The 27334-nt window shown below is 54.0% G+C and overlaps 2 protein-coding genes across 2 annotated transcripts; both read right to left on the bottom strand.

The window, feature by feature from the left end:
* Positions 1-3397: 3397 nt before the first annotated feature.
* On the bottom strand, positions 3398-8947 carry Ctdsp1 (CTD small phosphatase 1). Its single transcript, XM_041650831.1, is given in 8 exon segments — positions 3398-4933; positions 5273-5458; positions 5576-5668; positions 6221-6277; positions 6412-6431; positions 6434-6512; positions 6901-7049; positions 8294-8947. Coding segments are annotated over 8 exon segments (780 nt in total). The 5' UTR covers positions 8361-8947; the 3' UTR covers positions 3398-4804.
* Positions 8948-14604: 5657 nt separating this feature from the next.
* Positions 14605-23125, bottom strand: Slc11a1 (solute carrier family 11 member 1). The gene is made up of 14 exons (XM_041650161.1): positions 22893-23125; positions 21411-21533; positions 21036-21155; positions 19694-19800; positions 19253-19323; positions 18873-18940; positions 18577-18732; positions 18148-18306; positions 16845-16934; positions 16628-16747; positions 16207-16356; positions 15759-15832; positions 15221-15374; positions 14605-15099 (listed from the first exon to the last, which is right to left on the bottom strand). The coding sequence occupies exons 2-14, from the start codon at positions 21480-21482 to the stop codon at positions 14986-14988; spliced, it is 1455 nt and encodes a 484-aa protein (XP_041506095.1). The 5' UTR covers positions 21483-21533; positions 22893-23125; the 3' UTR covers positions 14605-14985.
* Between the last annotated feature and the right edge of the window lie 4209 nt (positions 23126-27334).

Below are 27334 nucleotides of genomic sequence, written 5' to 3'. Positions count from 1 at the left end.
TACCTGGATGAAGGTATCTCCTGACAGAAATGTGATTGGTGGCCACCTGGTGTGGGAAGTCCTTCTGTATATGTGTTGCTTTTATTGGTTAATGAATAAAGAAGCTGCTTTCTGCCAATGGCTTAACAGAATGTAGCCAGACTGGAAGAAATAAATAGAGAGAGAGAGTAGGCAGAGTCAGAGACGCCACGTAACCATCACCGGGACAGACGTGCCAGAATCTTACCCATAAGTGCTGGTAAGCCACAGCCACATGGCGATACACAGATGAATAGAAATGGGTTAGTTTAAGATATAAGAGTAAGCCAGAAATACACTTAAGCTATTAGCCAAACAGTACTGCAAATAATATAGTTTCTGTGTGATTATTTGGGGTCTAGGCAGCTAGGAACGAACTAACAGCCTTCCGCCTTCAGCCACCAGAACTTTTCCTCCTAAACTGATATCTAGAGCTGGGTGTGTGTTCCCTTGGAGATAGGGTTAGAAGAGTTGGTTGTGAGCTGTTGCTATGGGAACTGAACTCAGGTCCTCTGAGCCATCTCCAGACCCCTTTGTTTATCTTGTTTATTGTTTTTTGTTTGTTTTTTTGTTTTGTTTTGTTTTGGTTTTGGTTTTTAGAGACAGGGTTTCTCTGTAGCTTTGGAGCCTGTCCTGGAACTCCCTTTGTAGATCAGGCTGGCCTCGAACTCACAGAGATCTGCCTGCTTCTGCCTCCCAAGTGCTGGGATTAGAGGTGTGCGCCACCACTGCCCGGCTTTTCTCATTTATTGTTAAAGTTTTGACCAAACTAAACAGAGTTCTGTGCACTAGTGTGAGGAAGTCTCTGCATTTCTGACCTTGGTGACGTGCATCTGTCCTCTCAGCACTTGGAAGGTGAGGCAGGAGGAGCTCTTGGACTTCATAAGGCCCTAACAAGGTTTCTAAGCTTTCTCAATAATTGACTTCCCTGAGGTTATGCAATAAGGCAGCTTTTTCCAAGTTTACTCACCATTCGTACTTACCCTAAGTACTGAAACTCAGTACTCAGTCAGTACTGGGTTTACATGCTGCACAATACCTGGACTCCTCATTGCCCTAGTGCCTGGATTAGGGCTGGAACGTAGCTCAGTGGTAGAGCACTTGTCTAACACGTATGAGGCCCTTAGTTCAATTCCCAGCATTCAAAATAAAAAAGACTAACCAACAAAAAAAACACTAACTATCAAGGGGGCCAGGAGGGTCTGGAGACCCTCATCAACTGGCGGAGAACGCCATTCACTGCCGAGGAAACAGACCACAGTGAGTAATTCCTGCGTGTTTCTGATTTACTATCAATTTTTTTTTCAGTACTGGGATTAAATTCCAGTCCTCAGGCATGCTAGGCAAATGCCCAAGAGGCTAGAGAGTTACACCTTAACCCCTGCTGGTAGAGATTTTAACAACGATCAAAGACCAAGTTATGATATGGTTTCTATAGAAACTCTCCCCCCCCCCCCCAGACAGGACTTCTCTGTTGTGTAGTTCTGACTCTCCTGGAACTCATTCTGTAGACCAGGCTGGCCTCGAACTCACAGAGATCCTCCTGCCTCTGCCTCCACTGTGCATAGATTAAAGGAGTACGCTAGCACTACCTGACTGAGAAACTCTTATCTTACCTCTTTTCCTTAAATTATAGGTTGCAGTCACACATGAGCTTTGATATGCCTAAAACTTCCTTTTTCTCTTTTCCAGACTTACTTTTAATTAATTAATTATGCTTTAATTTTGGAACTATTCCCAGTTGGCCTCAGAGGCGTCTCTGGAGTCACTAACTCCGAAGAGAAGTTACGGATGTTCAGAAGTGGTCTCATCTGAGCCTAGAGAAGGAATACTGGTATTTAGAAAGTACTGATGTATCCCTCCGGAATTAATGGCATTTTTCTTCTTTAGTTTAACGCGCACCACATGCTTGCAGTGCCCGAAGAGGCCAGAAGAGGGCACCAGATCTCTTGGGACTAGAGTAGTATACGTTTCTGAGTCACCAGGTGGGTGCTGGAAGTTGACCCCGGATCATTTGAAGAGCAGTCAGTGCTCTTAACTGCTGAGCCATCTTTTCCAGCTCCAGGAATTAATGTTACGTGCACTGGGACGAGTTCCTTGAGAGCAGAAGCAAACCTGACACTGACTGGTGCTGACAAGGAAGTGCCCACACATGTGGTTGAGTTTAACTGCGTGGGAAGAGGGTGTGTGGTTGTCGGGTTGGGGAGTTTTGACTGTGGGTCTCAATGGAAGCTGGTGCTCTGCTTGTCTGGCCTCTGGGAATGCAAATTTGAGGCGACTACTGTTTGCGTACAGAGCAGGAAACCAAGCCAGAGCCTGAATGAGGGCGGACGGAGGCCAGGGCAGGTTATAAATCTTGCAAAAGGTTCTCCTGGTCCACGCAGCTCCAGACCAGAGTTGATTCCAGGGTAGGCTTCTCGGGTGGAAGTTTCTTGGCTCTTTTCTATCAGGTAAAGTAGTAGGGTGGGGTAGGATAGGCAGAATGTGGTGAGGGACCATTTTCGCACCTATTGCAGACACACACACACACACACTCACACCTGAAGCAAAGGCGACTTGGGGCTAAATTCTTTGTAAAGAGGCATGGATGGCCTTGGGGAGGTGGAGCTAGGGGATGGGGACCAACATTTGGGAGGGGTATACCCCCCCTTTCTCTACTCTGTGTGGTGGGGAATGGCTGAGCTCCACAAGTTCGGAGGAGGGGTGATTGAGGCAAGCTACGATCCATCCAGACCCGGGGTATTCTAGGCCGGGGAGTGCCAGGACGAGCCCGGGAGGCCCCTAGCGGCAGGCTTCGGCTTTGGCCTGGCACTTCCTGCCCCGCCCAGACGGGGTTTGAGGAAGACGAATTTGGCTGGCGGGGCGTGGTCAGAGCTGGCCGGAGGCCGCAAGGCAGGACAAGGGCGCAGGGCAGGGCGTGACTAGGGCACGGCCAATGCGAGCTGGAGGCCTCCGGGCGCCCCGGAGTCCGCCCCACCCAGTCCCCTCCCGGCTGGCCCCATTGCCCGGAAGGCTGTAGACCGAGGGCAGCCCGTGTCTGCCTGGCTTTCCGCCTCCCGCCCAGTCCCGGGCAGGCCCCGCCCCGCATTCCAGCGGTGGGGGCACCGTGGGGTTTGTGTATTCTTTTATTTAAAGTGTGTGTATACGTGGGGACGAGCTCGTGCCATGGTACGTGTCGGGAGGTCAAAGAACAACTTGCGGCGGTTCGTTTTCTCTTTCCATCACGTGGGTTCTGGCAACCGAACTCAGATCGACCAGATGCCCACACAGTCCCCTCCGGGCCAATTTCTTCTTGCCCAACAAGGGTCTGAAAAGCAGTCACAGGTGTAGGCCATTCACGCACTTCAAGTCCCCTCCCCCAAAAACCACAGAGACAGGATAGGAAGGGGTCTAGCTTTCTTTAGTTATCACACTGAGGTGCTGTCAGAGAGAAGGCACTTAACTGGGAAGGTCATCCGATTCAGGCCAACCATACCCTCTCTCCCTTCACCAACTCCCTTGGCACTTGTTTGTGGGTCCACTTAACCCTCATATTCTGGGGAGAGAGAGCCCAAGGACTTGAACTCTAGACTCAGCAGGGGTGGGGAGGGGCTTTAGAAACGGAAGTCAGTTGGCAGAGTGACCTGGGAGCTGCCCCCAGCCAGCAGGGGGCCATGGAGGAGGCTGCGGGGAGTGAGGTGGGGGATGAGTTGGCACTGGAGAGGGGGGCAGCTTAGTAAGTTTTCTTGGAGACTTCCCGAAGCCCACAAGAAGGTTCCACTTCCCGCAGATACTCTGAAGGCACCGGTGAAGTCTGGGGCTTTGGGGTGAGACACGGATGAGGCGGACCCCCTCCCACTCAGCTGGCCGGACTAGCTCACTGCTGGGCACAGGAGGGACTCAATAAATGTTTTTTTGGATGAACAGAGTAAAAAGGCTGCGACAGCCGGAAGACCAGGCCTGTGACCCCTCACAGCCAAGCTTGTTCCATTTAGAAAACAGTAGTTTTAAAAATGTACAAATCCTTGCCCTCCCTCCCCCAATTTCTGGGCCCAGGGAAGGGGTGAGGGAGGAGTGCCTATTCCCACCCCTTCCTCGCTCCTTCCTTTAAGAATCTATATACACATATACATATTTATATGGCACCACGGGGAGTCCTGCCAAGCCCCAGGCTTTGGGGAGAGTGGGGGCTCAAATGATACAGGGTACAGCCATCAGCCTTGGACGAGCTGAACTGGGAGTGTTCCCTAAGGAGGGTCCCCTCTTTTACAAGTGATAATAGACTTTCTCCCTCTCTTCCCTGGCAGAAACTGCTGGGCACCATCATCCCAGGGAGGAGGAGGGAAGGGGAGAGGCTGGTTCCTCCAAGGTCAGCCTAGGTCTGAGAAAAGCTGACCAGCAAAGAGGGTTCTATGCAAGGCACTTGGTGTCCACTGTTCCCAGACTGGGGGTGGGGGCAATCCAAGGCATGGGGCCGCAAAAACCTTGCCCCTACCCCCAAAGCAGAGCTGGGGTATGACACCCAATTTGGCAGCAGAGAAACATGGCAGCATGGAGAAGACAGAGGGGGGGCAACAGGCAGGGCCCCCCCAGGTCCCCTGAGAAGAGGGGAAAAGTTTGAAGGCACTGATACAGGGGTCAGGGGCTGTCCTCCATGCAGCCTGGCAGAGGAGACACCCTCTTCCCCAGGGCCATGGATATTGCATAGCCCATGAGGTTTTGTTAACAGCACAGGCAGGCTCCCACAGTCTGATGGGAAGAGGCTTGGGCCTCGGTGAGGGGCAGATCCTGGCCCCAAGACACCTCACTAGCTCCCGGGCCTAGGCTGCCTGAGCACTGAGTAGACGTCGTCCACACGGCTGAGTTGCTCGAAGAAGGGTAAGAGATCGTGTAGCTCAGTGTCACTCATGTTGTCGAACCAGGAGGCTACTGGGACCTGGGGGATGACAGGGAAGTGAGGAGGGCAGGTGTCCAGGGGGCCCCACACAGCAGGCGCCGCGCAGATACCGCTAAGCCGTGATCTCATAGAGACTTAGGCTCACTTCGCTGCGCTTCATGTGGGTAGGATCCCAGCTGGGACGTACCAAATCCATTCTGTCCCACTAACAGGCCATGGTTGGAAGCCTTGGAAACTGCCAGATGGGGACCCCAGTCAGAAGTGAGTACCCCCCCCATATGAGCAGGCAGCAGCCCCCACCCTCACCCCCACCCGCGTAGGCCCGGGGAGGCCACTCTGGAACATCCCATGCTCCCGTCCTCTTCCCTGTGTACTCACGGCATTGTCTGGATGGAAGACGTAGGAGGCGGGGGAGTTGTCTAAGATGAGCACCCGCCGCAGGTCTCGGCCCAGCCTGCTCAGGTCCTTTACATAGTTCCCCCGATGGAAGACACACGACTCTCGAAACAGCCGGGCACGGAAGGCTCCCCACTTGTCCAGCAGGTCAGCTACAGGGTCTGCGTACTGGGGATAGGAGGTAAGTCATTCTCCCGAGCGAGCAGCGAGCCCAGGACTGCATCCGGTTGGCATGTTGACAGTGGGTGGGAGGGTATGGTTGCCCGACCCCGGGCAAGGGCTCACCTTGGCAAGGCTGGCAGTGAACAGTACACACTCAAAGAGCTCGCCCATGCGCTGGAGGAACTCATCCACGTGGGGCCGCTTCAGCACGTAGACCTGGGGAATGAGCTAGTGAGGGAACTGTTGACAGGCTCGGGGTGCTAAACAGTAAGGGGGCTGGAACAGTAGAAGAGGCGGGCAGTCCATGGAGGCTCCTCCAAAGTCTGTGAACTCCCCAACCATCCCCCTTCCTGAAGAGGATGGAATGTCATTCCAGGGGTCCCACCTCACCTAGTGGGAGTCACTAATCCCCAGCCCCTTTTCCACCTTGGTCTTATTTATCCAAATACAGGAGCCCAGGTTAGCCCTCTCACCCCAAGGCTGCAGGGCACCGGCCCCCGAGCCAAGTAATGGAGAACAGGCTGGCCAGCACCACAACCTATCCTGAATTACTTGAACTGGGTCCCGGGCAGTGGGGGGCAAGAGGGGCAAGAGGACCCCACAATTCTGCAGGTCTGGAAGTCTGGCTCCATCCCCGGGAAACCAAATAGCCCTGGGTTTCACATTCTCTTTGAGCCTTAGGCATTCCCCATCTATCAGAGTTCCAATTGGGAGGTACCTGGGGTACAGAGTGCAGACACCAAACCCCCGCCTCCCTCTGCCCCTCACCTGGTGAACTACCCCATCAATCTCCACGGGGATGATGAAGTCAGCATTGCTCACTGGCTGTGAGGAGAGAAGAATTGCTGGAGGGGGAGGAGGGGGGAATCCCAAGGGTGAAGTCCAGCGGAGACCTCCCTCCCTGACCAGGGGTAGGCCCCCCTGAGAGCGCAGGCTGAGGATGGCTGGGCAGGGCCCACCTTGAAAGAGCTGTGCACCAGGTTTCGTCCAGGTCGATGACCACGCAGATCTTGTCTGAGTCCTGGGCCTTGGCCTCGGGAAGCAGGTACTGGACCTGGCTCTGCAGTTGGGAGGGTCTGGGCTCAGTGGGGCGCCTCCTACACAGGCCTCCCTCCCCCAGCTCTCTACCTGAGGACCCAACCAGATCTTCCACCCCCTCCTCAGCCTGAGCCTTGCCAACTTTGGGCCAGGGTAGGCTATATGGATCCCTCTTCCTCAGAAAGTTCCCATTTATAAGGGATGTATACACAGGTCTCAGCAAGCCACAGCTGTTGGCAGGGGGGTGGGGTTTGAAAAAGGCAGGACCTAGAGGGAAGGCGCCTCCCTTTTCTGAACGTTTTAGGGTCGGCAGGGTGTGTCAGGAAAGTTCCGCCTAGACCCCCTTCTGCCACCGTCCACTGCCAGCTAGGCCCAGGTGCGCCTGCAGTTCCCTCCTGGCCACCACACACCTTAGGGATGGCGCCATTTTCCTCCACCAGCAGGGGAGCCCCACTGTGGGCAGGCCGAGGCTCCCCATCATCTCGGCAGACACAGCAGAAGAGCGAGTGGAAGATGCCCCGACTCCGGGGCTTCTGGGAAGCTGCTGACTTCTGGTCACCTGAAGCAAGGAGTGAACGTGGGCACACTGGCCTGCATGCAGAGGCTCCACGCACGCATGCCCTCGGGTCTCAACCCCTGAGCACAGAGAACGAGGGCACTCTCCCTCCATCGATGCCACACCAGGGTGCCCCTGCAACTCTTCGGCATAAGGAAATCTGGTGTGGCAGAGAAGGCAGCCGCTTTAAAGAGTAGGTGGCCTTAAGGAGGGGACAGATAGGGGGGTGCTTTCTCTTTTTCCCAGGGTTGGTTTTCAATCACCTGATCCCACACCTTACCTGGGCAGCCCCTGCTCATGAACGTCAGGGCTCGGGGCCCCATCGTCCACTCCCACTCTCCCTCCATTCTGTCTACCCCATGAGTCCAAAGTTCTCAAAGTCCCAGAGGCCAGTGTCCCAGGGCTGTCAGCCCCGCCTCCTCCACCCCGCCCCGTCTCAACCTTAGACTTCTGAGAGGCACAGGTCTTCAAACTAACAGACACCCCCAGCCCCCCCCCCGCAGCACCCACTTTTCTAATCCTTTCTGCCTTCAGCCCCCAGAGAAGCTGGGACTGGACCGTGGACAGACCCAGACGACTCCCCCGATCTCGAAGTTCACACAGGAGGGTGGGTGATCCCCATTCAGGCCAGCCCCAGGGGCTCCGCCTGCCCTTACAGGGTCGGTGCGAGTGTGCACAGGCGTCGAGCCAACTGGCCTGGCCTGCTGCAGCCGGGGTGCCCCGTGCCCAGCTGGACACAAGGCTCGCCAGTCTGTCTTGCACGCTCAGGGGCTCTGTGCCTCCGAGGGCGTCGTCCGCACCTCCACGCGAGACGCCCGAGTTTGTGGGAACCTGGTTGTGTGTTGGCGGGAGGATCCCTGCAAGACTACCCAGCCCGCTGTCACCTCGCACCCCTTTGCAGACCTCTGCCTGGAGGGGGCGGAGCCTCAACGGGTGGCCAGGCGGCCGCCTCACCCCCACCTTCCAGTCCAATTGGCGCCAAACTGGGGGAGGGGGCGACGCCCGGGAATCGCCAGCCTACTAACCCCTCGCGAGCCTCCTGCCTCAGTTTCCCTACCAGGAGCACACCGAGCGCTCTAGCGGCGCCAGGCCCCGCCCAGCGCTTCAGACTCTCGCGGAGTTCAAACTCTCCCCGGCCCCGCTGGCGGGGGCTCGGGCTGGGCCGGGGCGCGCGCCCGGGGCAGTGGCAGCGGCTGCGGCGCGGGAACAGCCCTGAGCCCCGTCCTCCCTTCCCGCCGCCCGTGTACCTTTGCCCCGCAGCGGGCCCCGCGCCTCCTCCTTGCTGATCTGAGTAATGACGGCCGAGCTGTCCATGGGGCCCGGCGCGCTCCACTCCGGCCGGACTCTGGCCCCGGCGCCCGGCCTCCCCCCCGGCTCGGGCCGGAATCGGGGCGCGGGGGGGAGGGGAGGGTGGGAGGGAGGGATCCCCGCGAGCTTCGGAGGGGAGGGGAGCCAGGTTCTCGGGGGGAGGGGGAGGGAGGGGGCGCGGAGGAAACTTTGTTACAACATGGAGTTTCCTCCCCGCGAGGCGGATGCAAACATGGAACCCGGGCGCCGTTTCAAGGCTCCCCCTTAAAAGGGCAACGGCTTCGGCGCGACCGGGGCTCGGCCGCAGCTTTCATCACTTCTGGGGCCCGGCGGACTGGGAGGCGGGCCCGGTTCCTGCGGAGATCCAGGGGGCGTCGCCTCTCTTCCTGCGGCCTTCTGGCGGGACCAGGCCTCTGCGGCTGCGTGGCAGGGCGGCCAGCGGTAACCGGCCGCTGCAAGCTGGGGAGCCCCGGGCCTGAGGCCCGCCCCCAAGCGCCCGGCCCGGGGCCCCGAAGGCTACGCAGCCCCACCTCCGCGCATTCCAAGGGGCTGACACCGGCTGCCTCCGTTTACTCCTCTGGAAAATGGGATGATGCTAATTTTCTGTAAAATGGGTGCTTAATTTGTGTGTGTGTGTGTGTGTGTGTGTGTGTGTGTGTGTGTGTGGTCCTTCGAGACAAAGTTTTTCTGTAGCTTTTGTTCTGGAACTCGCTCTGTAAAGCAAGCTGGCCTCAAACTCACAGAGATCTGCCTGCCTCTGTCTCCCGAGTGCTGGGATTAAAGGTGTATGTCTCCACCATCAGGCCAATTTTTTGTTGTTGATTTTTGAGACAGTTTCTCTGTAGCTTTGGAAGCTGTCCTGGAACTCGCTCTGTAGACCAGGCTGGCCTCGAACTCACAAAGATCCGCCTGCCTGTGCCTCCTGAGTGCTGAGGTTAAAGGCGTGCGCCACCACCGCCCGGCGCTATTTTTTTTTTTAATTTTTAAAATTATTTGTGTATGGCCTGCGAATGTGTACGTGTACCACGTATGTGCAGTACAGTTCAGCGGCCAGAAGGAGGCATCAATTTTTTTTTTTTTTTGGTTTTTCGAGACAGGGTTTCTCTGTGGTTTTGGAGCCTGTCCTGGAACTAGCTCTTGTAGACCAGGCTGGTCTCGAACTCACAGAGATCCGCCTGCCTCTGCCTCCCGAGTGCTGGGATTAAAGGTGTGCGCCACCACCGCCCGGCTGGAGGCATCAATTTTACCTAGAACTGGAGTTAACAGATGGTTGTAAGCCACTATGTGGATCTTAGGAACGGACACCCCGTCCTTTCAAGAGTAGCAAATGCCCTTGAGCCATCTTTTCAGCCCCCCCCCCCACCCAATAAGCCTTTAAATTATACTTATTTGTGTATGGGAGGGATGCGCGCCCCAAGAGTGGAGACCAGAAGTTCTCTTCTTCCACCTAGGGATGGCAATCAAACTCAGGTGGTCAGACTCACCAGCACGCACCTATACCCCCTAAGCCTTCTTGCCGCCCCTACAGTGGGTATTGTCTAACTAACGCTGTGGATATCGTGAGTGAGAAAAAGGCACTCTTTGCTAGTTCCAGTTGTGCAAACTCATCAAATTATGGAATCCTAGAAAGATTTACAGATTTCTGTGTATGTGTATGTATGCCAGGGCCTACGGTGGCCAGAAGATGGCATCAGATCCCCTAGAGCTGGAGTTAGCGGATCCCCCCCCCCCCCCCCCCCCGCAGTGCATTCTCCTAACGGCTGAGCCACCTCTTCAGTCCCGAATTGTGTTCTTGATCCACCTCTAACTCAGCACTCACCGCAGTCCTCGGGGGCATCACAGGATGTGAAAAAATTCCACTTCTGTGCCTAGCTTTACCTACTGACCTGTGGCAAATCTAGCCCTCTTCCCCGGTCCAAGCCATTTGGCGTCCGTCCCCCCCCCCCCCCCCCCCCCCCCCCCCCCCCCCCCCCCCCGGCAAAACCTGAGCCTCCGTAGCTCAGGGGCCTTGTTTCTTGTACTTGCTGTTCCTTCGGCTTGGAAACGTGCCTCCTCGTCCTTGGCAGAGCCAAATCCCAACGTTCTAGAAGAAATACCACCTTGTTTAAAGGCCCCCCACCCCCCCCCACCCCCGCCGTCCCTATCTGATTATTTAAGAGGCCAGTTTCCAGTGCTGGCTGTGTTCCCAAGTGTCCGTGGGGACCGCCCGCAGAGGGAGGGCCCAGAATCCGCCCCTTGGGCGCCTGAGACTGCAACTATTCAGATTTTAAACACACGCGTCACCGGATTTTGTGGTGGTGACACACCCTAGCCATTGCCTAGGTCCTGCGTTTACATACAGGGTCCTTCTCGCAGGAAGCGCCCATTTGCGCCCCTCGAAGGTTGCGGTTCGTTTATTTTTATTTTTCCTGTCTTACAAAAGTTTCTTTCATTTGTCGTAATTTAAAAAACTACGAACGCCAAGCCCTGACACGCACGCCTCGCCACTTCCTCCCCCCAGGCACTGGGGCGGAGCTGGGCGGGCGCGCCCCGTCGCAGCCCAGTCGGAAACGGGCTGGGGGGCCTGGCCCGCCGTGCGCTCGCTGCTCTGCAGGCGCGCCAGCTCAGCACCTGGGATCAGCAGGGAGTGTGGGGACGCTCATCTCCGACCCCTGCGTCTGCTCTCCGGGACCCCCCAGGGCTGCCACCCTTACGCTCCTTCCCTCCCACGTGTTGGTGCCCTGGGGCGCCTGTCCTAAATGTTACTCCTTGGAACGAAATCCTTCTTGCGTTTTGTTTTTGTTTTTGTTATGTATACAATATTCTGTCTGTGTGTATCCCTGCAGGCCAGAAGAGGGCACCAGACCCCCATTACAGATGGTTGTGAGCCACCATGTGGTTGCTGGGAATTGAACTCAGGACCTTTGGAAGAGCAGGCAATGCTCTTAACCTCTGAGCCATTTCTCCAGCCCCTTGTTTTTTTGTTTTTTGTTTTTTGGCAGAAGAGGAAAACAGCATGAAAAAAGTGAAGGCACAAACCCAGACTCTCCGGCCTCTCTTCGGAGACCTCCTTCTTGGCCAGGTGCACCCTGGGGAGCCTCAGCTTTCCTCAGCCAGGGCCCTCACTGTCCCCCAAAGGGAAATGTGTGACCCAGGTTGAATACCGGATGGCTGGCTGCCTTTCCTTCCCATTGTTCCCTAACCCCGCTACCCTGGACACTCCACAAACCCTCCACCTAAATTCACATCAACCCTCAGGAGCTACCCCCGCCCCCCCCAACAAAGGGGGGGAACAGCCCCGGGCTCACTTTTTTTTTTTTTTTTTGTTTTTTTCGAGACAGGGTTTTCTCTGTGGTTTTGGAGCCTGTCCTGGAAGTAGCTCTTGTAGACCAGGCTGGTCTCGAACTCACAGAGATCCGCCTGCCTCTGCCTTACAAGTGCTGGGATTAAAAGGCGTGTGCCACTAGAAGCTCTGTTACTCCTCCGTGCCCCGGTGCTGGGCACTGTACCGTGAAAAATCACAGCCCCAGTCCGGAGGGGAGCATGGCTCCATCTCTGCTACTGTTTTACTCTCCCCCCAGCAGTTGGGGAGGGGGCTTTTACCCACACAGTCTACTACGTTTTATTAATTTTATGGCTGCATACCCAAGAGAAAACAATAGTATGGGCCGCTAGCCCGGGCAGGGGCGGGGAAGGGGGCGGGAAACAGGATCCTGTAGGGCAACTGAGACAAGGTTCCCTTCGTTTCCCCTCCCGCTCCCATTTACAGAATGGGGCAGGTGGAGGACCAGCCCCACCTAGCGCCTAAGGAGCTTCAGGTGAAACTCTAAGGTAGTCCTCCTCCTTCTGTAAATCCAATGAGAGTTTTTCATCAGGGTCTGCCACAGAGATGGCCTCTGGCCGGAAACACTTGACCCTAGACCTGGACCCTCATCCCTGACCCTGGGCCTCAGTAACCCCTACTGACCCTCATCTTTAAAAAAGAGTTTTAAAAATCAGGGGGGAAAAATCAACTCGCTGCTGATGGTGTCACATGCCTTTAATCCCAGCACTTGGGATGCAGAGGCAGGTGGATCTCTGTGAGTTTGAGGCCAGCCTGGTCTACAGAGTGAGTTCCAGGACAGCCAAGGCTATACACAGAGAAACCCTGTTTTGAGGTGGTTGGGTGGGGAGGAGAGAAGAAGAAAAAGAAAAAAAAAGTTTTTAAAAATCACTATATTTTATTTTTTTGTGTGTGAACACATGCCACAATACGTGTGTGGAGTCAGAAAATCCACACATGTGGGGCCCAAAGACTGCACTCTGGTCCTCAGGGACGGTGGCTTTACCCGCTGAGCCACCTCACCGGGCCCAATACTTATTTTCATTATTATAATTATTGATATTTTGAGATACCTTTTGCTGGCCTGCCTCGGATGTGTAGAGATGTGCCTGCTTCTGCCTCCAGAGCTCTGATGTTAAGGTGTGTGCCGCAGTGCCCGAGGGAGATTTATTTTCATGTATGTTAGCGTATGCCGCCAGTGTTAGGAAGCCTCTAGAGGCTAGAAGAGTGCCACGTTCCCCTGGAGCTGGAGTTCCAGGCTTTTGTGAGCTGCCATATGCCATTCCCTGTCTGGGGTGCTAGAAGCAAGTCATCTGAGCCAAATTTACCTTCTCGGCGCCCAATTCTAAATCCTAGACTTACTTATTCCTATGATCAGCCTTCCATCCTTCCGGGTCCCCCAGCTCCAGTCCACAGCATCTGAGAACTGTGCACTCCGGGAACGCTAACGGACAGCCCTTTCTTACTTAACTTTCAGAATCGTGTGCTGGGGGGGGGGGGGGGGGGGGGGGGGGGCTTCTCCCTGAACTCACTGGGTCAGCTGTCCGGCCTCATCCTGTCCCTGTTCTTGTTTATTTAGCCCCACCCCGACTCCTTCCCGTGAGACTCTTTGACAGCTGACATCCTCTTTAATTCGGGACTTCACCTCTCTTCCACTGCTAGCACAGGGCCTACTACAAAAAAGTCACCCAATGAACGCCAAGTGAATTCCCAGCATGTGCAGCAAGTTGAGGAAGAACCGAAGGGGAATCTGGGAGAAGCCTTCCTCAATAGCTCCCTACCCCTTTCGCTATCTCAGGTCCCACCTTCTCCAGGGGGGAGGGAGCACCAAGGCATGGGGAGGTACTCTTGCCCGGGCACCCTCTCTGGCAGCTGTCGGGGTGGCGCCACTCTGTCCCTCCGCCGCTCCTTTTGGGGGCCCCACTCTTCTCGTTGCCCTTTTAAGAAGGAGGAAATTCTTTTCATAAACAAGCGCCCCAATCTGAGCCTCCCCAGCTGGATTCCGGGTAATGGGCGCTACTTTCAGACAGCGAACCCAACCTCCCACAGGCTCAACCCCGGGGAAAGGCTCGGTGGACGCCCCTTCCTCGGTGCAGCTCCGGGCTGTTCCAGGCTAGGGTTCGAGGAGCCCGAGGAGTCGGGAGGAGGGACTTAGGGGAGCCTAGAAACTGTCTAGGGAGCGTCTGCAAAGTGCTAGCTCTACACAGGGCGAAGGGTGCCGGACCGCTCTTCTGCGGAGGACGGGATTCCCTGCCCACGCTAGTACCACAGCCCTCGGAGAGCACCCGCCTGCTCACCTGAGTTCCGCTTGCCCCTGAGGGACCGCAGGGCTTAGGCCGGAGTGTGGGCGCTCGGGAGAGTCCCTGCCCCCAGGGGGAGCTGAGAGGCTAGTGCAGGAAACCCTAATAGCACTGCGTGGGAGTCAGGTCAGCCTTGTCCCCTGGGGAGACGGCAAATGAACTGGGCCTTGAAGGCACAGACTTTTGGTTTTTTTTTTTTTTTTTTTTTTATGCCCTGGTTCCTGAAAGAGAAGGATTCGTTTCTAGGTTTTACGGCCTGGGAAATGGGTTGAAGGAACAACAGAAGAGGAGGAGATAATCAGACATTTGAGCGCGGGGTGGGGGGTGGGGGGAGTATTTGAAGTTTACATTTTTCCAGGGCTTTGGAACAGAGGGGAGCTGCTGTTCAGTCGTCGGACTGTTTTAAGTTTCCTTTTCCTTCTTGAGACTGGCCCTCTTGTAGCCCAGGCTGGCCTTGGACTATACAGCAAGAGAATGATCTAGAACTCCTTAAGCCTCCTGCCTCTGCCTTCCAAGTGAGACAATGGAGTTGCCTTGTTTTGATGAGGTGGTCTGACTGTCTACTGCCTCAGTCTAGGATTACAAGATTGCGTGGAATAGGTTTTGGATTATCTTTTAGGAACCAAGCAGCACACACTGTTTTGTTCTTAGGTAATCTTTATGTATATGGGTGCCCTGCCTGAATGTTTGTCTGTGCGCCTTGTGCAGACAGTGCCAGTGTAGGTCGCCAGAAGAGGGCGTTGGACTACCTGGAACTGGAGTTACAGTCACTTGAGAGCCACCACGAAGGTGACCAAAGAGCAGCCAGTGTTCTTAACTGCCGAGCCACCTCTCTAGCCTCGGGCACTGTGTTTTTAAGTCCTTTAGGTTGGTGGTTAGATGGGTGTGGTCCCTAGCACAGCCGAGGATACTTTACTCTGAGGTAAACCCCTCCTCTAAACGGGAAACCTGTAATCTCGAGAGCCGGGTTGCCGACCTCCAATTGCCTTGCTGTATCCTGCGGCCTTGCTCTCTGGATCCAGTGTGCTGCTCACCCAGAGCGCTCCCTGTCTTCCTGCTCCTCTTTAGGGAGCCCGTATAGGAAGTGCTGGTGGGAGCCGTGAGTCAGAAAGGTGGCTCCGTGGGCGATGCAACAGGTCCAGGCCTGGGAAAGGACCATGGATGGGGGACCAGAGCTCTGCCGAAGCCCCCCTGCCCCCCCCCCTCTCTCTCTCTCTCTCTCTCTCTCTCTCTCGCCCTCCCTTATCCCTTGGCAGCCCCCGTACCAGATAGGCTGTAAGGCCCAAGTAGCCCACAGCCAACAGAGCTACAAGGCCAAAGAAGGCAGGGTGCGGGAGGCTGGGCAGGTAGCTGACCACAAAGTAGAGGTTGATGGCGCAGATGACTGCCATGATGCAGGACGTGATAACTTTGCTCAACCTGGGGGATGGGAGGATTCTGAGGGCCTGCTGGCTGGACGCCGCGGACCACCTGGATCATCTCCGCCCCACCCCCATCTCAACCCCCAGGAGCTTTGGCTAGCTCAGAACTGGGGACAGGGACGCAGACAGACCCCATTGGCTACTTGGGGACCCTTCAGGCTCCGCACTGGCAGGACTTGGCAAGAGGTGTGTGGTAAAGGTTCTAGAAGGAGCCCCACCAAGTCTTGGCTCCCATAGTTAGTAGCTGTGAGACACTGGGCAGATTCTTTAAGGTCTTGGGGCCTTGGTTTCATGGGATGGTGCCGAGGACAGTAGTTCCTGCCTCTGCTTGGCTGTGAGTGCCAGGGCAGTCCCAGGGTCTGGTTCCGGAGTGGGTACTCACAGGCCGTTGGCAAACTCCTGCATGACGGCTGGCATGCTGGTGAAAGTCAAAATGGGCAGCACAGCAAAGGGCAGCTGTGGAGAGAAGTGGAGGTTGAGGGCCCCGCATTGGTACAGCAGGGAGCAGGAGCCGGGAGCGCTGCGTCTCTGGCGGGAGTCTTTGGGGAATTCCCTAAGAGCCCTGGGCAGTTTTCTCATCTGTGGTCCTTTCAAAGCAGGAGGAAGTGATGGAGCGCTTTGGCCTCGGGCCGCTGGGGTTTGAAAGCGAGCTCAGCCTCCAGTCAATTACCTTCATTCCTCAGTTTTTCCGTCTGTGGAATGGGGGTAGTGGGGACTCTTGCTCCTTAGGGTAGCTATAGCATCCTGTAAGGGTCTAGGGCAGAGCCTAGAGGGCTCTTTGGGGGTGGGGTGGGGAGCTACTGTGCTCCTAATTAGATCATGGTTCTCACCAGCAGACTCTGCAGAACGTTGAGTAGATCGTTGAGGCCTGAGAGGTCCCTCAGGTCTCGGAAGATGGCCACAAGCACAGTGGGCAGGATGGCACAAGAGCGAGTGAGGAGGACACGTGCGAAGCGGGACCACCGCAGCTTCAGGAAGCCCTGAGAGGGAGCCAGCGCCCCGATGGGGCCGTTTGGCCTCGGTTTTCCCAGGCCCCGCCCCCCTCCACGTTTGTCCATATTGGAAACGGGCAGCTCTGATCCTTGCTGGTGGGTAGAAGATGAGTTCCGGGAAAGGGAGGATTCCCATAACTGGTGGCTGAATATGGAACAACTTGGGGGATTCTGTCTGTCATCTCGCCCCTCTGCTACTCCGAAAAGCCCATAGTCCAAGCCTCCAGCAGTGAGGCTGCTGCCCTTGGCCGGTGCCCACCTCCATCACGAACTGTCCTGCATAGGTGCCCGTCATAGTAGAACTCTGCCCCGCTGCCAGGAGACCCACTGCCCAGATGTAGAGGGCGGCAGGGCCAAAGAGACAGCCTAGGATCACACCCTAGAGGGAGAAGGTGTGGTCAGAAGGTGTGGTCAGACAGAGGTCCCGCCCACTAGAGGCCCCGCCCCTGAGGCGTGACCAGGCAAGGGGCACTTACTCCTTGGTAAATGTCCACCGACACTGTGTGATTGTCCCTAGGGAAGATCTTGGCGTAGCTGTGGAGGCTGCTGTTGGCACAGATGTTGAACTGCAGGCAGGGGTCAGTAGGAGGGAGGTGGGAAAATCAGGACCCCAGGCCTCGGTCAACTTTAAACCTGAGGCTCTGCTAGACATACTTTCCTAATAATGGTTTTTCCTTTCTTTCTTTCTTTCTTTTCCTTCCTTCCTTTTTTTTTTTTTTTTTTGCCAAAGTATCTCTATGTAACCCTGTGGGTCTTGGAACTCCCTGTGTGGACCAGTCTGGCCTTGAGTTCACAGAGATCTGTCTGCCTCTGCCTTCAGAGTTCTGGGTTCAAAGGCTTGGGACATCAGGCCCAGCGTGTTTTTATTTTCCTTCCTATGAATTTGTTGTTAGTATTTAAAATGCAGCTTCACGGGGCTGGAGAGATGGCTCAGAGGTTAAGAGCATTGCCTGCTCTTCCAAAGATCCTGAGTTCAATTCCCAGCAACCACATGGTGGCTCACAACCATCTGTAATGGGGTCTGGTGCCCTCTTCTGGCCTGCAGACATACACACAGACAAAGCCCCCCTACACTCCACTCTTCTCATGCTTGGCAGTACAGTGACATCCACGGTGGGGAGAGTGCACTCTCACACACTCAGGACCTGCAGCAAGACCTTCCAAGTGCAAGGATTAGGGAATTCCAGCTGCTCCCTGCCCCAACCCTACCCCACGTCACTCACAAAAAGAACTCCGCCCTATGTAGCACTGACTGGGATTGTGACAGTCCTGTGAAGGAGGATTTACTCCTAGAGGGTGACAGACCCAAATCTAGACTCCAGAGAACAAAGAGGAGCTAGGAAGCTCCTGCGTCTAGAGGTCATTTCAGGGGACCCTCCCCAGCCTGGCCTCGGTCATTGGTCATTGGGCATCCCCGCCTGTACTGCTTCAACTCTGAACCTCCCAGAGCACCCATGGGTGGGTGGCTGGCTTCCTGTCCTCTACATCATCCCTGGGTGTGGTACACACAAGCACAAGGTGCAGGACTCCTAGCACACTCTCCCCTGTGACTCTCGGGTGGTGCCCGGTACTAAAGCAACAGCTCTGTCACTGTTACAAAGTGCTTGGCACCTGTCTCCTGGGAGCTGAGATGATGAGGAGAGAGGACCCTAGAGCCCAGAGTCCCGCAGAGGCTCTGGGGGATGTGGCTGTGGGACCTGGAACCCGTGGCCAAGCTGGAGGGCAAATGGGATGGCGGGGACACAGATGCAGCTGGTGCGTAGGACCAGCGCGGCTCACCGCTTCCTCGTTGGTTTGCTGGTAGAAGGCCTGACCAAACACAGCCATAACAAAGAGGTTGATGATGAAGGACACAGAGAGGGCGATGGTGGCTTCAATCAGGAAGTACATGTTGGCTTCGCGAATGTCTGCCTGGCGGGTTCTGTCTACCTCTCTAGACTAGGAAGGTCAGAGGTGGAGGGAAGGGTCAAAGTGTCTGAGAGGCTCCCAATGGCCTCTGCCCCCACATTTATACGGTGGTCCCCTATGTAGTGTCTGGTTCAGGTCCTGGTCAACTGCCCCCTCCTGTATCTTTCCCCTTACCACAGGTCCGTTCCGCAGTGACAGGCTGTGTGAGTGAAGCAGCAGAGAATGGCTCCATCCTTATCTAGGCCCGGGGTCCAGGATCAGACACGGGCTTCCCACCCTCCGTCCCTTCCCCCCGCTCACCTTGACCAAGGCTGAGTGCAGGTAGATGTTGTGGGGCATGATAATGGCGCCAACAATGCCCACTGCCTGCAATAGCTCAGGCTGACCGCAGCCCGGGCAGGAGGGCAGGAACACGCCCTGAAGAAGCGCTCCCTGGGATGGACGTGCTACCACATACTGTCGGAAGGAACTTGGTCAGCCCGTTAAAACTGCCCTCCTTTCAACCCCATCCCAAAGGCAGGCAGGTAGTGTAGCTAAGGGCTGTCTCCCCAGACCCCCAGGAAGGGAAGGACGCGTAGCTCTGATTTCTTTCCCACCTCATAACCGAAGGTCAGAGCCATGATAGTAATAAGAAATCCAAAGAAAGCTTCCAGCTTGCGCAGTCCTAGGGGCAGGGCAAAGGAGTGTAAGAGACAAACTCCAAACCTCTGCCCCATAAACACTCTGAGTGACTGTTTGGAGCACTTTATCCCAGGCACTGGGCCAAGGGCTTAACATATATTTTCCTCATTGAAACCTCACCACAGCCCTGTGACGTCCGGGCTGTTCTTTCTCGTGTTACAGAAGATGAAACCGGAAGCCCTTGCTCAAGACATACAACTGGAGTAAGGGGGACCCATGGCCCCGGGAAGAGGCAAGGCTCCATGAGGGCAGCCCTACCCACTCTCATCCCCTAAGAAGAGGGACTTTCTCTCACCGTAGTTATCCAGGAAGAGGAAGAAGAACGTGTCTACGATGGTGATCAGGACACCGCCCCACAGGGGGATGCTGAAACCACATAGGTCAGGTCAGCCCAGCATGGGCCAGGTCTGGAGTTCCAACCCTCTGTGGGGAGTCAGGACCCCAAGTGGCCTGGACAGCTAGGGTGAGGGGAGTGTAGGGTGTGCTGAACCTGTGTAGACACCCAGGAAGGGCCAAACCAGGTAGGGGGATCAGGAGTGGCAGGGAGCCCCGACCTGTGCTATGTGACTCGCATGTGTGTGATTTTACACGCGTCACCTCACATTCTGAGAGAGATTCGTACCAGCCCTACATGTAAGGAATGGGGGTGATAAAGAAGACACAGGGAGGTCCTTGGCAGGGGGAGGAGACAGCAGCTCCCGCCAGCTTTGGACTGAGGTGGGCTCGCTAGTGGTACCGTCCAGCTGAGAGCAGGTTGAGGGAGATGGCCGTGCCGATGACTTCCTGCATGTCTGAGCCCACAATGGCTAGCTCGATGGTCAGCCAGAGGAGTGTGCGGGGCACCTAGGGGAGGAGAGGTTGCTTCCTTAAAAGAAGGCTAGCTGCTGGGCTTCTCATTCTCCCCTTGCCTGGTGGTGTTCTGCGCTGAGCTATGGAATTGGAAGCCTGCAGGCTTTTATGCTTGTCAGCTGGCTTTAATTCCGGCAGCGCTCGGGAGGCAGAGGCAGGTGGATTGCTGAGTCTACAGAGTGAGTTCCAGGACAGTCAGGGCTACACAGAGATACCCTTTCTCGAAAAACAAAAATAACAAAAGAAGACACACTTAAAGGGCTTTGTCATGGGATTTTTACGTCTCGTGAGGGTTTGTGTCCTGGAAGCTTGGTCTCATGTTGAGATGTAGAGGAACCCTTTAGAGCAGAAGACAGACCCGGTGACACAGGCCTGACGTCCCAGAAACCAAGGCAGGAGGAAGAGGACAACCTGGGGCAGTTTGGTAAGAACACATCTCAAAAAAATGATCAAGAGGGCTGAAGACGGAGCTCAGTGTGGTAGTGCTTGACAGGGCACTGTTGAGTCCTAGGTCCAATTTTATGTACCCACTCCAGAACAAAGCCAAGCAGAAATTGGTGCCTTGAACATGTAGAAATCTGAGCTAATCAGAGTTTTGTCTTTTTTTTTTTCCAATTTGGTTAAAATCACTCAGGCCTGTGCATGCTAGGCGCATGCTCAATCACTGTGTTACACCCTAGCCTAATCTTTTTCTTTCTTTTTTTGGGTGGGGTGGGGTGGGGTAGAAGACCAGTGGTTCTCATGGTATTTAAGCCTGGCTGCAAGCTTCTAGAAGCAAATGACTGCTTTGGGGAGCCCATGGTGTGGGGAAGGGGCTGTCAGCTTTAGTGACACCTTCTGCCCTTGAGCCTTCAGCCCTTCTGACTCCTGACAGGGTTAAATTTGGAAAGGGCTAGAGCAGTAACTCAGTGGGAAATTGCTCATCCTAGCATTAGGAGCTCCTGGGTTTAATCTCTAGTTGTGGGGAAAAAAAGTAACCAAGTGAATGAATAAAACAAAAATCCCTTTGAAATACCTCATGGTGTAACTTTGGTGTTCCCCAGCCGGGCAGTGACGAGGCCTGAGCTACGTGACTATGAACTGAACTGTGTTTTTCTTCGCCAGCTGGGCTTGTGATACCCGGGAGCTGATAACGTATTTATTTTAAATGGAAGCTATAAGGAGCTGCTCAGGGTTTGAGACCCATAGGTGTTGCCCATCCATGAGCCCTCTGTCTCTTCCTGGCTCACCTTAGGGTAGTAGAGATGGCAGATTTCACCCAAGTCCTTGCCTGTCACCACGCCTAGCCGGGCAGCCAGCCTCTGGCAGAGCAGGCCCAACACGGTGGCCCATAGCAGCACCCAGAGCAGCTGTGACGGAATAAGGAGACCCTCAGCCAAGACAGCGCCTCCCAGACAGAGAATAGGTGGGGTGGAAAGATCCCCTGCAGTACAGTCTCCTTTCTGGAGGGGCTTCCCGGGGGACATCCTCCCCAATTCCCCACACACGCACAAGCTTGACACTTGAACTTAATCCCTATTTCCAGGCAAACCACCCATGTATGGTCTTAACCAACATGCTGCGGCCCTCCCCACAGAGCCAACATAGAGGCCCAGCTTCAATACTTTAAATCCAGCCACAGCACCGGCTTGAAGGTCCGACTCAATGTTCCCTGGGTCAAGGAAAGCGATGCTCATGAGGAAGCCAGGCCCCGTGAAGGCCCACAGTTTCCTCAGGCTGAATGTGCCCTGCGGGAGCAAGCAGAATCAGGCCATCTTAGATGTGGGGGTGGTGGAGGCTGGCTTTGGCAAATTCAGCCCAGGCTGGCCGGCCCTGTCCTCCATCACCCACATGGTGCTGCCCTCCACCCTGATATGCTGAGTCACTGTGGCTCTGCCGTTTTGGATGGGTCACGTCTGCCGCTGGCCTACATGTGACTTGCCTGCCTCTTGCGTGCTTGTCATACAGACCTCAGAGTCCCCAGGGAGGGACCTTGTTGTAATTAAACCTCCCGGTTCCAGATCCTCCTCCCCCAGCCTTTCTCATACCACAGGCACTGATCTCTGGGGACCACTGAGGTCGCAGTCACTCAGCCCTGTTTCTGGGTTTGACCTGTCGGACTAGGAATCTGCTTAGAAGGTGGCAGCAGAGACTGATCCAGTGCCCAGAGGGTAAAAGCACTTGCCACCAAACCTGGAACCCACATAGTAGAAGGAAAGAACTGGTTCCCCCAAGTTGTCCTCTGACCTCCACATGCATGCTACAGCATGGGCGCACCTACACACGCACACACATGCATGCAATAGATTGGACACCCCTACACACGCACACACATGCATGCAATAGCTTGGACACACCTACACACGCACACACATGTATGCAATAGCATGGACGCACCTACACACGCACACACATGCATGCTACAGCATGGACACACCTACACATGCACACACATGTATGCAATAGCATGGACGCACCTACACACGCACACACATGCATGCTACAGCATGGACACACCTACACACGCACACACATACATGCAATAGCTTGGACACCCCTACACACGCACACACATGTATGCAATAGCATGGACGCACCTACACACGCACACACATGCATGCTACAGCATGGACACACCTACACACGCACACACATACATGCAATAGCATGGGCACACCTACACACGCAGACACATACATGCAATAGCATGGGCACACCTGCACACGCACACACATACATGCAATAGCATGGGCACACCTACACACGCACACACAAATGCACAAAAATAAACAATGTGATCCATTTTAAAAAGAAAGATTATGGCAAGACTGGGTAGCAGCATCCTAGAATCAGCCGGATGCTTCTCTTTCACCCCTGTGCTCTCCCCTGGGTGGTTCCTTCCTCTAGTGCTAAAATGGTCTCAGGCTCTTTCCCCTCACGGGAAAGCTGAGGTTCTCTTGAGAACCATGTGATTATTTTTCAGATAACTCCAGAGTACCCAGGCAGTCACTGTTGTGGGTCACAGGAAATGCCCCCTCCCCGGACTGTAAGACCTCAGAGGAGCTGGTAGACCCCGGAAGACCTCAGGATGTTGCCAGCATTCCTACCTGCTCTGTGCTGGGGATGGGAATCTTCTCATTCAAGTAGGTCTTCTGGGGTGGTACTTGCTGAGATGCTGGGCCTGGCAGGCTGGAAATGGAGCCATAGCTAGGCCTGCTCAGCCTCTGGGAGCTCTTGTCACCTGCAATGGACCCCAGGATGCTAAGCGGGAGTGACTTTCTTCCAAGAGCCTAGGATTTCAGCTACCTGCCTCCTCTTCCACCTCCACCCCCTCAACTGGTCATTTCATCCGTGTGTCAAGTAGAGAGAGGTTTCCAGAATGACTTCCCTCCCAGTGAGCACAGAACTTCTCCAATCTAAATCTCCTGAGTCAGGAGATTTGTGAGACATGAGGCCCAGAGAAGGGCAAGCTGAGGCCCCCAGCTCAGCTGCTCAGGCCCCATGCTCTGCCTCCCTCCTCAGCTTTAATCCTCAGAACTGCCTGACTCCAGTGTGTCTGGCAGACTAGAGCCCCCACAGAGACCATAAGTCCTCCTTGCTGCCTCAAATCTCCTCATTCACCCTCCCCCACTCAAATTACACTAGGTCCCTAGAGGTCAGCACTCACGAATCATGAGGACGCAGGTGTCTGACACCGTCTGTGTATGTCAGCAGGCCCAGCAGCGTCTCAATCTGTCCCCTTCTATGGGTGCTGGTACAAGTGAGTAAGAGTGGGGGAACCCACACCCTTCCCATCCTCGCCGGACTCCCACCTCCACATCACCAGTGGATGCCCACAATTTCACACACTCGCTGTTTCGAAACACCAAACACAGAAGTGGCCAGTGGTGGCGGAAGGAGCTGGTAACCCACAGCTTTGCCCCTTCTTCCTCTCCTGGCCACCCTGTGCTCCATTATATCTCTGGTCTTGTTCCAGGTACCCCCAAATTACCTCTGATTTCAGGTACTTCCTGCCTTTTGGGGTATTAGTGGTCACATCTCATGGTAATCACTCACCCACTACACACAGACACACATACACACACAGACACACTCACACACACAGACACTCTCTCTCTCACACACACACACACACTCTCACACACACACGCACACGCACACTCAGGCCTTTCATCTCAGTCTGGAGCTCCAGGGTGGTGAGTTGACCTAATATGAAGTAGGAGGAAGGTAGAGAGTCCGTCTGTCCTGTGCACCCATGAGGGTCTCAGAAGAAAAGATTTCCCAGGTCCTGCCATGGGCGAATGCTGCGTCCATGCCACAGAATGAACTCCTGGGCATTCACCCCAGAGAAATTAAACATATGTCCAAACAATAACCTGCACACAAAGCTTATCGCAACATATATGTAGTAGCCCACAGCTGGAATTACTCCAGCTGTCCATCAACGGGTGAGTGAATCACTGCTTGTCAACAACGGAAACAAAGTGTTACTACATATAATAACGTGGGTAAATCTTCAGGAAACGACACTGGATGAAAAGTTCAGAGCCTCGAGGGCTGGGGAGATGGATCAGCAGTTAAGAGCATTGGCTCATCTTCCAGAGGTCCTGAGTTCAATTCCCAGCAGCCACATGGTGGCTCACAACCATTTGTAATGAGATCTGGTGCCTGCTTCTGAGCTTCTGGCCTGCAGGCATACATGCAGCGAGAACACTGTATATATAATAAATAAAAAAATTGTTTTGTTTTGTTTTTTTGAGACAGGGTTTCTCTTTGTAGCTTTGGGCTTTGGTGCCTGTACTGTCCTGAAGCTCATTCTGTAGCATAGGCTGGCCCCGAACTCATAGATCCGCCTGTTTCTGCCTCCAGAGTGCTGGATTAAAGGCATGCACCGCCACCACCTGGCTAAAAAGCTTTTTTCCCCTGGCTTTTCTTTTTCTTTTTTCTTTTTGTTGATTTTTTTTAAATTTATTTATTTATTAAGGATTTCTGCCTCGTCCCCGCAACCGCTTCCCATTTCCCTCCCCCTCCCCCATCAAGTCCCCCTCCCTCATCTGCTCGAAGAGCAATCAGGGTTCCCTGACCTGTGGGAAGCCCAAGGACTGCCCACCTCTATCCAGGTCTCGTAAGGTGAGCATCCAAACTGCCTAGGCTCCCACAAAGCCAGTACGTGCAGTAGGATCAAAAACCCACTGCAATTGTTTCTCTGTAGCTTTGGTGCCTGTCCTGGAACTAGCTCTTGTAGACCAGGCTGGCCTCGAATTCACAGAAATCTGCCTGCCTCTGCATCCTGAGTGCTGGGATTAAAGGTGTGTGCCACCACTGCCCGGCTTAATAAATAAATCTTAAAAAAAAAAGTTCAAAACCTGCCTGGGCTGTCAACTGAGTGCCAGGTTCTAACAATTTAGTGAAATCCTATGTCAAAATGCAAAGGAAAACTATAGTAGGGAAGTAGTTTATCAGCAGAATGCTGGCATAGCACGTTCTTAGGTTTAAAAAAAAAATCACTTTCAAAAGCTTACCTATTAGTTCAACATGATAGCACGTGTCTCCGTCCCCAGTACTCCAGAGGCTTACACAGGAGAATAGAGTTCTGAGTGAGCCTTGCACACATCAGGCAAGTGTCCTGCCATTGACCTGTGGCTTTTTCAAGGCAGAGTCTATGTTTTGCAAACTGGCTTCAAACTCACAATCCTCCTGCCTCTGCATCCTGAACGTTGAGATTATAGGTATGTGCCTTGTATCTATGTGTGTGTGTGTGTGTGTGTGTGTGTGTATGCTGAAAGAGAGCACCTTGAGGATGGTGGGTGTGTGGATATGTGTGATATATGTGAGTGTGTGACTGTGCACTGTTGCACGCTCATACAGAGCCCAGAACAATATATCAAGTGTTTTCCTCGCTCACTCTGTCTTACCTTGAATGGTAGAATGCTGGCGTAGCATATGCCTCTGAAACAGGACCGTTTTGTCAAGCTGGCTGGCTCAGGATCCACCTGTCTCCAAACTCCAGCTTTGCAGCCATGCCTGACTTTTTTTTTTTATATGGGTGCTGAGGATTAGAACTCGGGTCCTCATGCTGGCAGAGCAAATGCTCTTACCCTCTGAGCCATCTCCCCCACCCTTGTCGTCCCATTTAAAGAGTGCTTTTACAAGAGCAACATCCTAAAAATCAAGATCAGATCTGTGGTTGCCCCAAGTTAGGGATAGATCGGGTGGAGGATGGATGTGGTTGTAAATGTGACTTGTGGTGCTGCGATGTGGTAGATATGTAACCCACATGTGAACCAACTGCACGGGACTTGATATATCCACATGTCTGTGCATCCTTTCACAGCGAATGAATCCAGAGAAAGTGAGGACATTATGGCCCAGGATAATGGTCCATGACATTGGGTCCACGTCGGTATTCCAAATATAGTAAAAGCGGAAATGCAAACAGACGTTTGAACGCCAGCTCCTAGCAACATTATTTACATTAGCCCAGGAGTGGAAAATACCCACATGTCTGTCAACACATGGATAGATACCATATAGTATAGATATGTAATAGAATATGACTTGAGATTAAAACGTCATGGAATTCTGATGCTTTAGATAATAAAGATAACCCCCAAAGCATCATGTCGACTGGGTGTAGTGTTACATGCCTGCTGTTATGGAACTTGGGCAGAGGATACAGGAGGATTACCACAAGTTCAAAGTCAGCCTGGACAACAAAGTGACTTTAGAACCAGCCTGGACTGATGTGGGATTCCCCTCTGTCTGCTGTAATATGTTTTATTACCGTTGACTAATAAAGAAGCTACTTTGGCCTATGGCAGGGCAGAATATAGCCAGGCTGGAAGAGATATAGAGAGAGTAGGCAGAGTTAAAGGGACTCCATGTAGCTGCCAAAGGAGAAGGATGCCCACCAGAATCCTACCAGTAGGCTGCAGCCTCATGGTGATACATAGATTAATAGAAGTGGGTTAATTTAAGATGTAAGAGCCAGCCAATAAAAAGTCTGAGCTAAAAGATCAAGCAGTATTATAATTAATATAGTCTCTGTGTGACTCTTCGGGTCTGGGCAGCAGGGAACAAAAGACCAGCCTTCTTCTGCACTGGACTATAACTGAGCTGACTGACCTCAGTTCTTTAGAATGCCAGCAGGTTTCCTATAGGCAACTCTTTTGTTTTGTTTTTGTTTTTGAGACAGGGTTTCTCTGTGTAGCTTAGGAGCCTGTCCTGGAACTCACTCTGTATACAGCTGGCCTCGAACTCACAGAGATCCACCTACCTGTGCCTCCCGAGTGCTGGGATTAAAGGTGCATGCCACCACTGCCCGGCGGATCTTTGGAATTCCAAATGTCATGAACTCATGATGAACAGTGGCTCATCACTATCGTCTGAAGGTTCGTGACCCCACAACATTTGTGTGTTAAGTCACTACCGAGGTGATGTTGGCATTAAGAGGCAGGACCCTTGGGGGTGTTATAGGTCACATTCAAAAATGGGATCACTGCCCTTATAACAAGAGGTTTGAGGGGCTAGCGGAGGAAATAGCTCATTT

Source organism: Microtus oregoni, unplaced genomic scaffold (assembly GCF_018167655.1).
Source record: "Microtus oregoni isolate MIOR12 unplaced genomic scaffold, Mior012 000004F_ref0000308, whole genome shotgun sequence".
In the NCBI taxonomy this organism is placed as follows: domain Eukaryota; kingdom Metazoa; phylum Chordata; class Mammalia; order Rodentia; family Cricetidae; genus Microtus; species Microtus oregoni.
Note: the sequence above shows the minus strand (reverse complement) of the source record. Positions and strands in the feature narration are given on the sequence as shown.

Coding starts and splice junctions, on each gene's coding strand:
- Slc11a1 (XM_041650161.1), bottom strand. CDS start 21,482: ATGAGCATCGCTTTCCTTGACCCAGGGAACATTGAGTCGGACCTTCAA. Junction 18,941..19,252: donor CCTCTTCCTGGATAACTACG/GTGAGAGAAAGT, acceptor CCCTGCCCCTAG/GACTGCGCAAGCTGGAAGCT. Junction 18,733..18,872: donor CTCTGACCTTCGGTTATGAG/GTGGGAAAGAAA, acceptor TCCTTCCGACAG/TATGTGGTAGCACGTCCATC.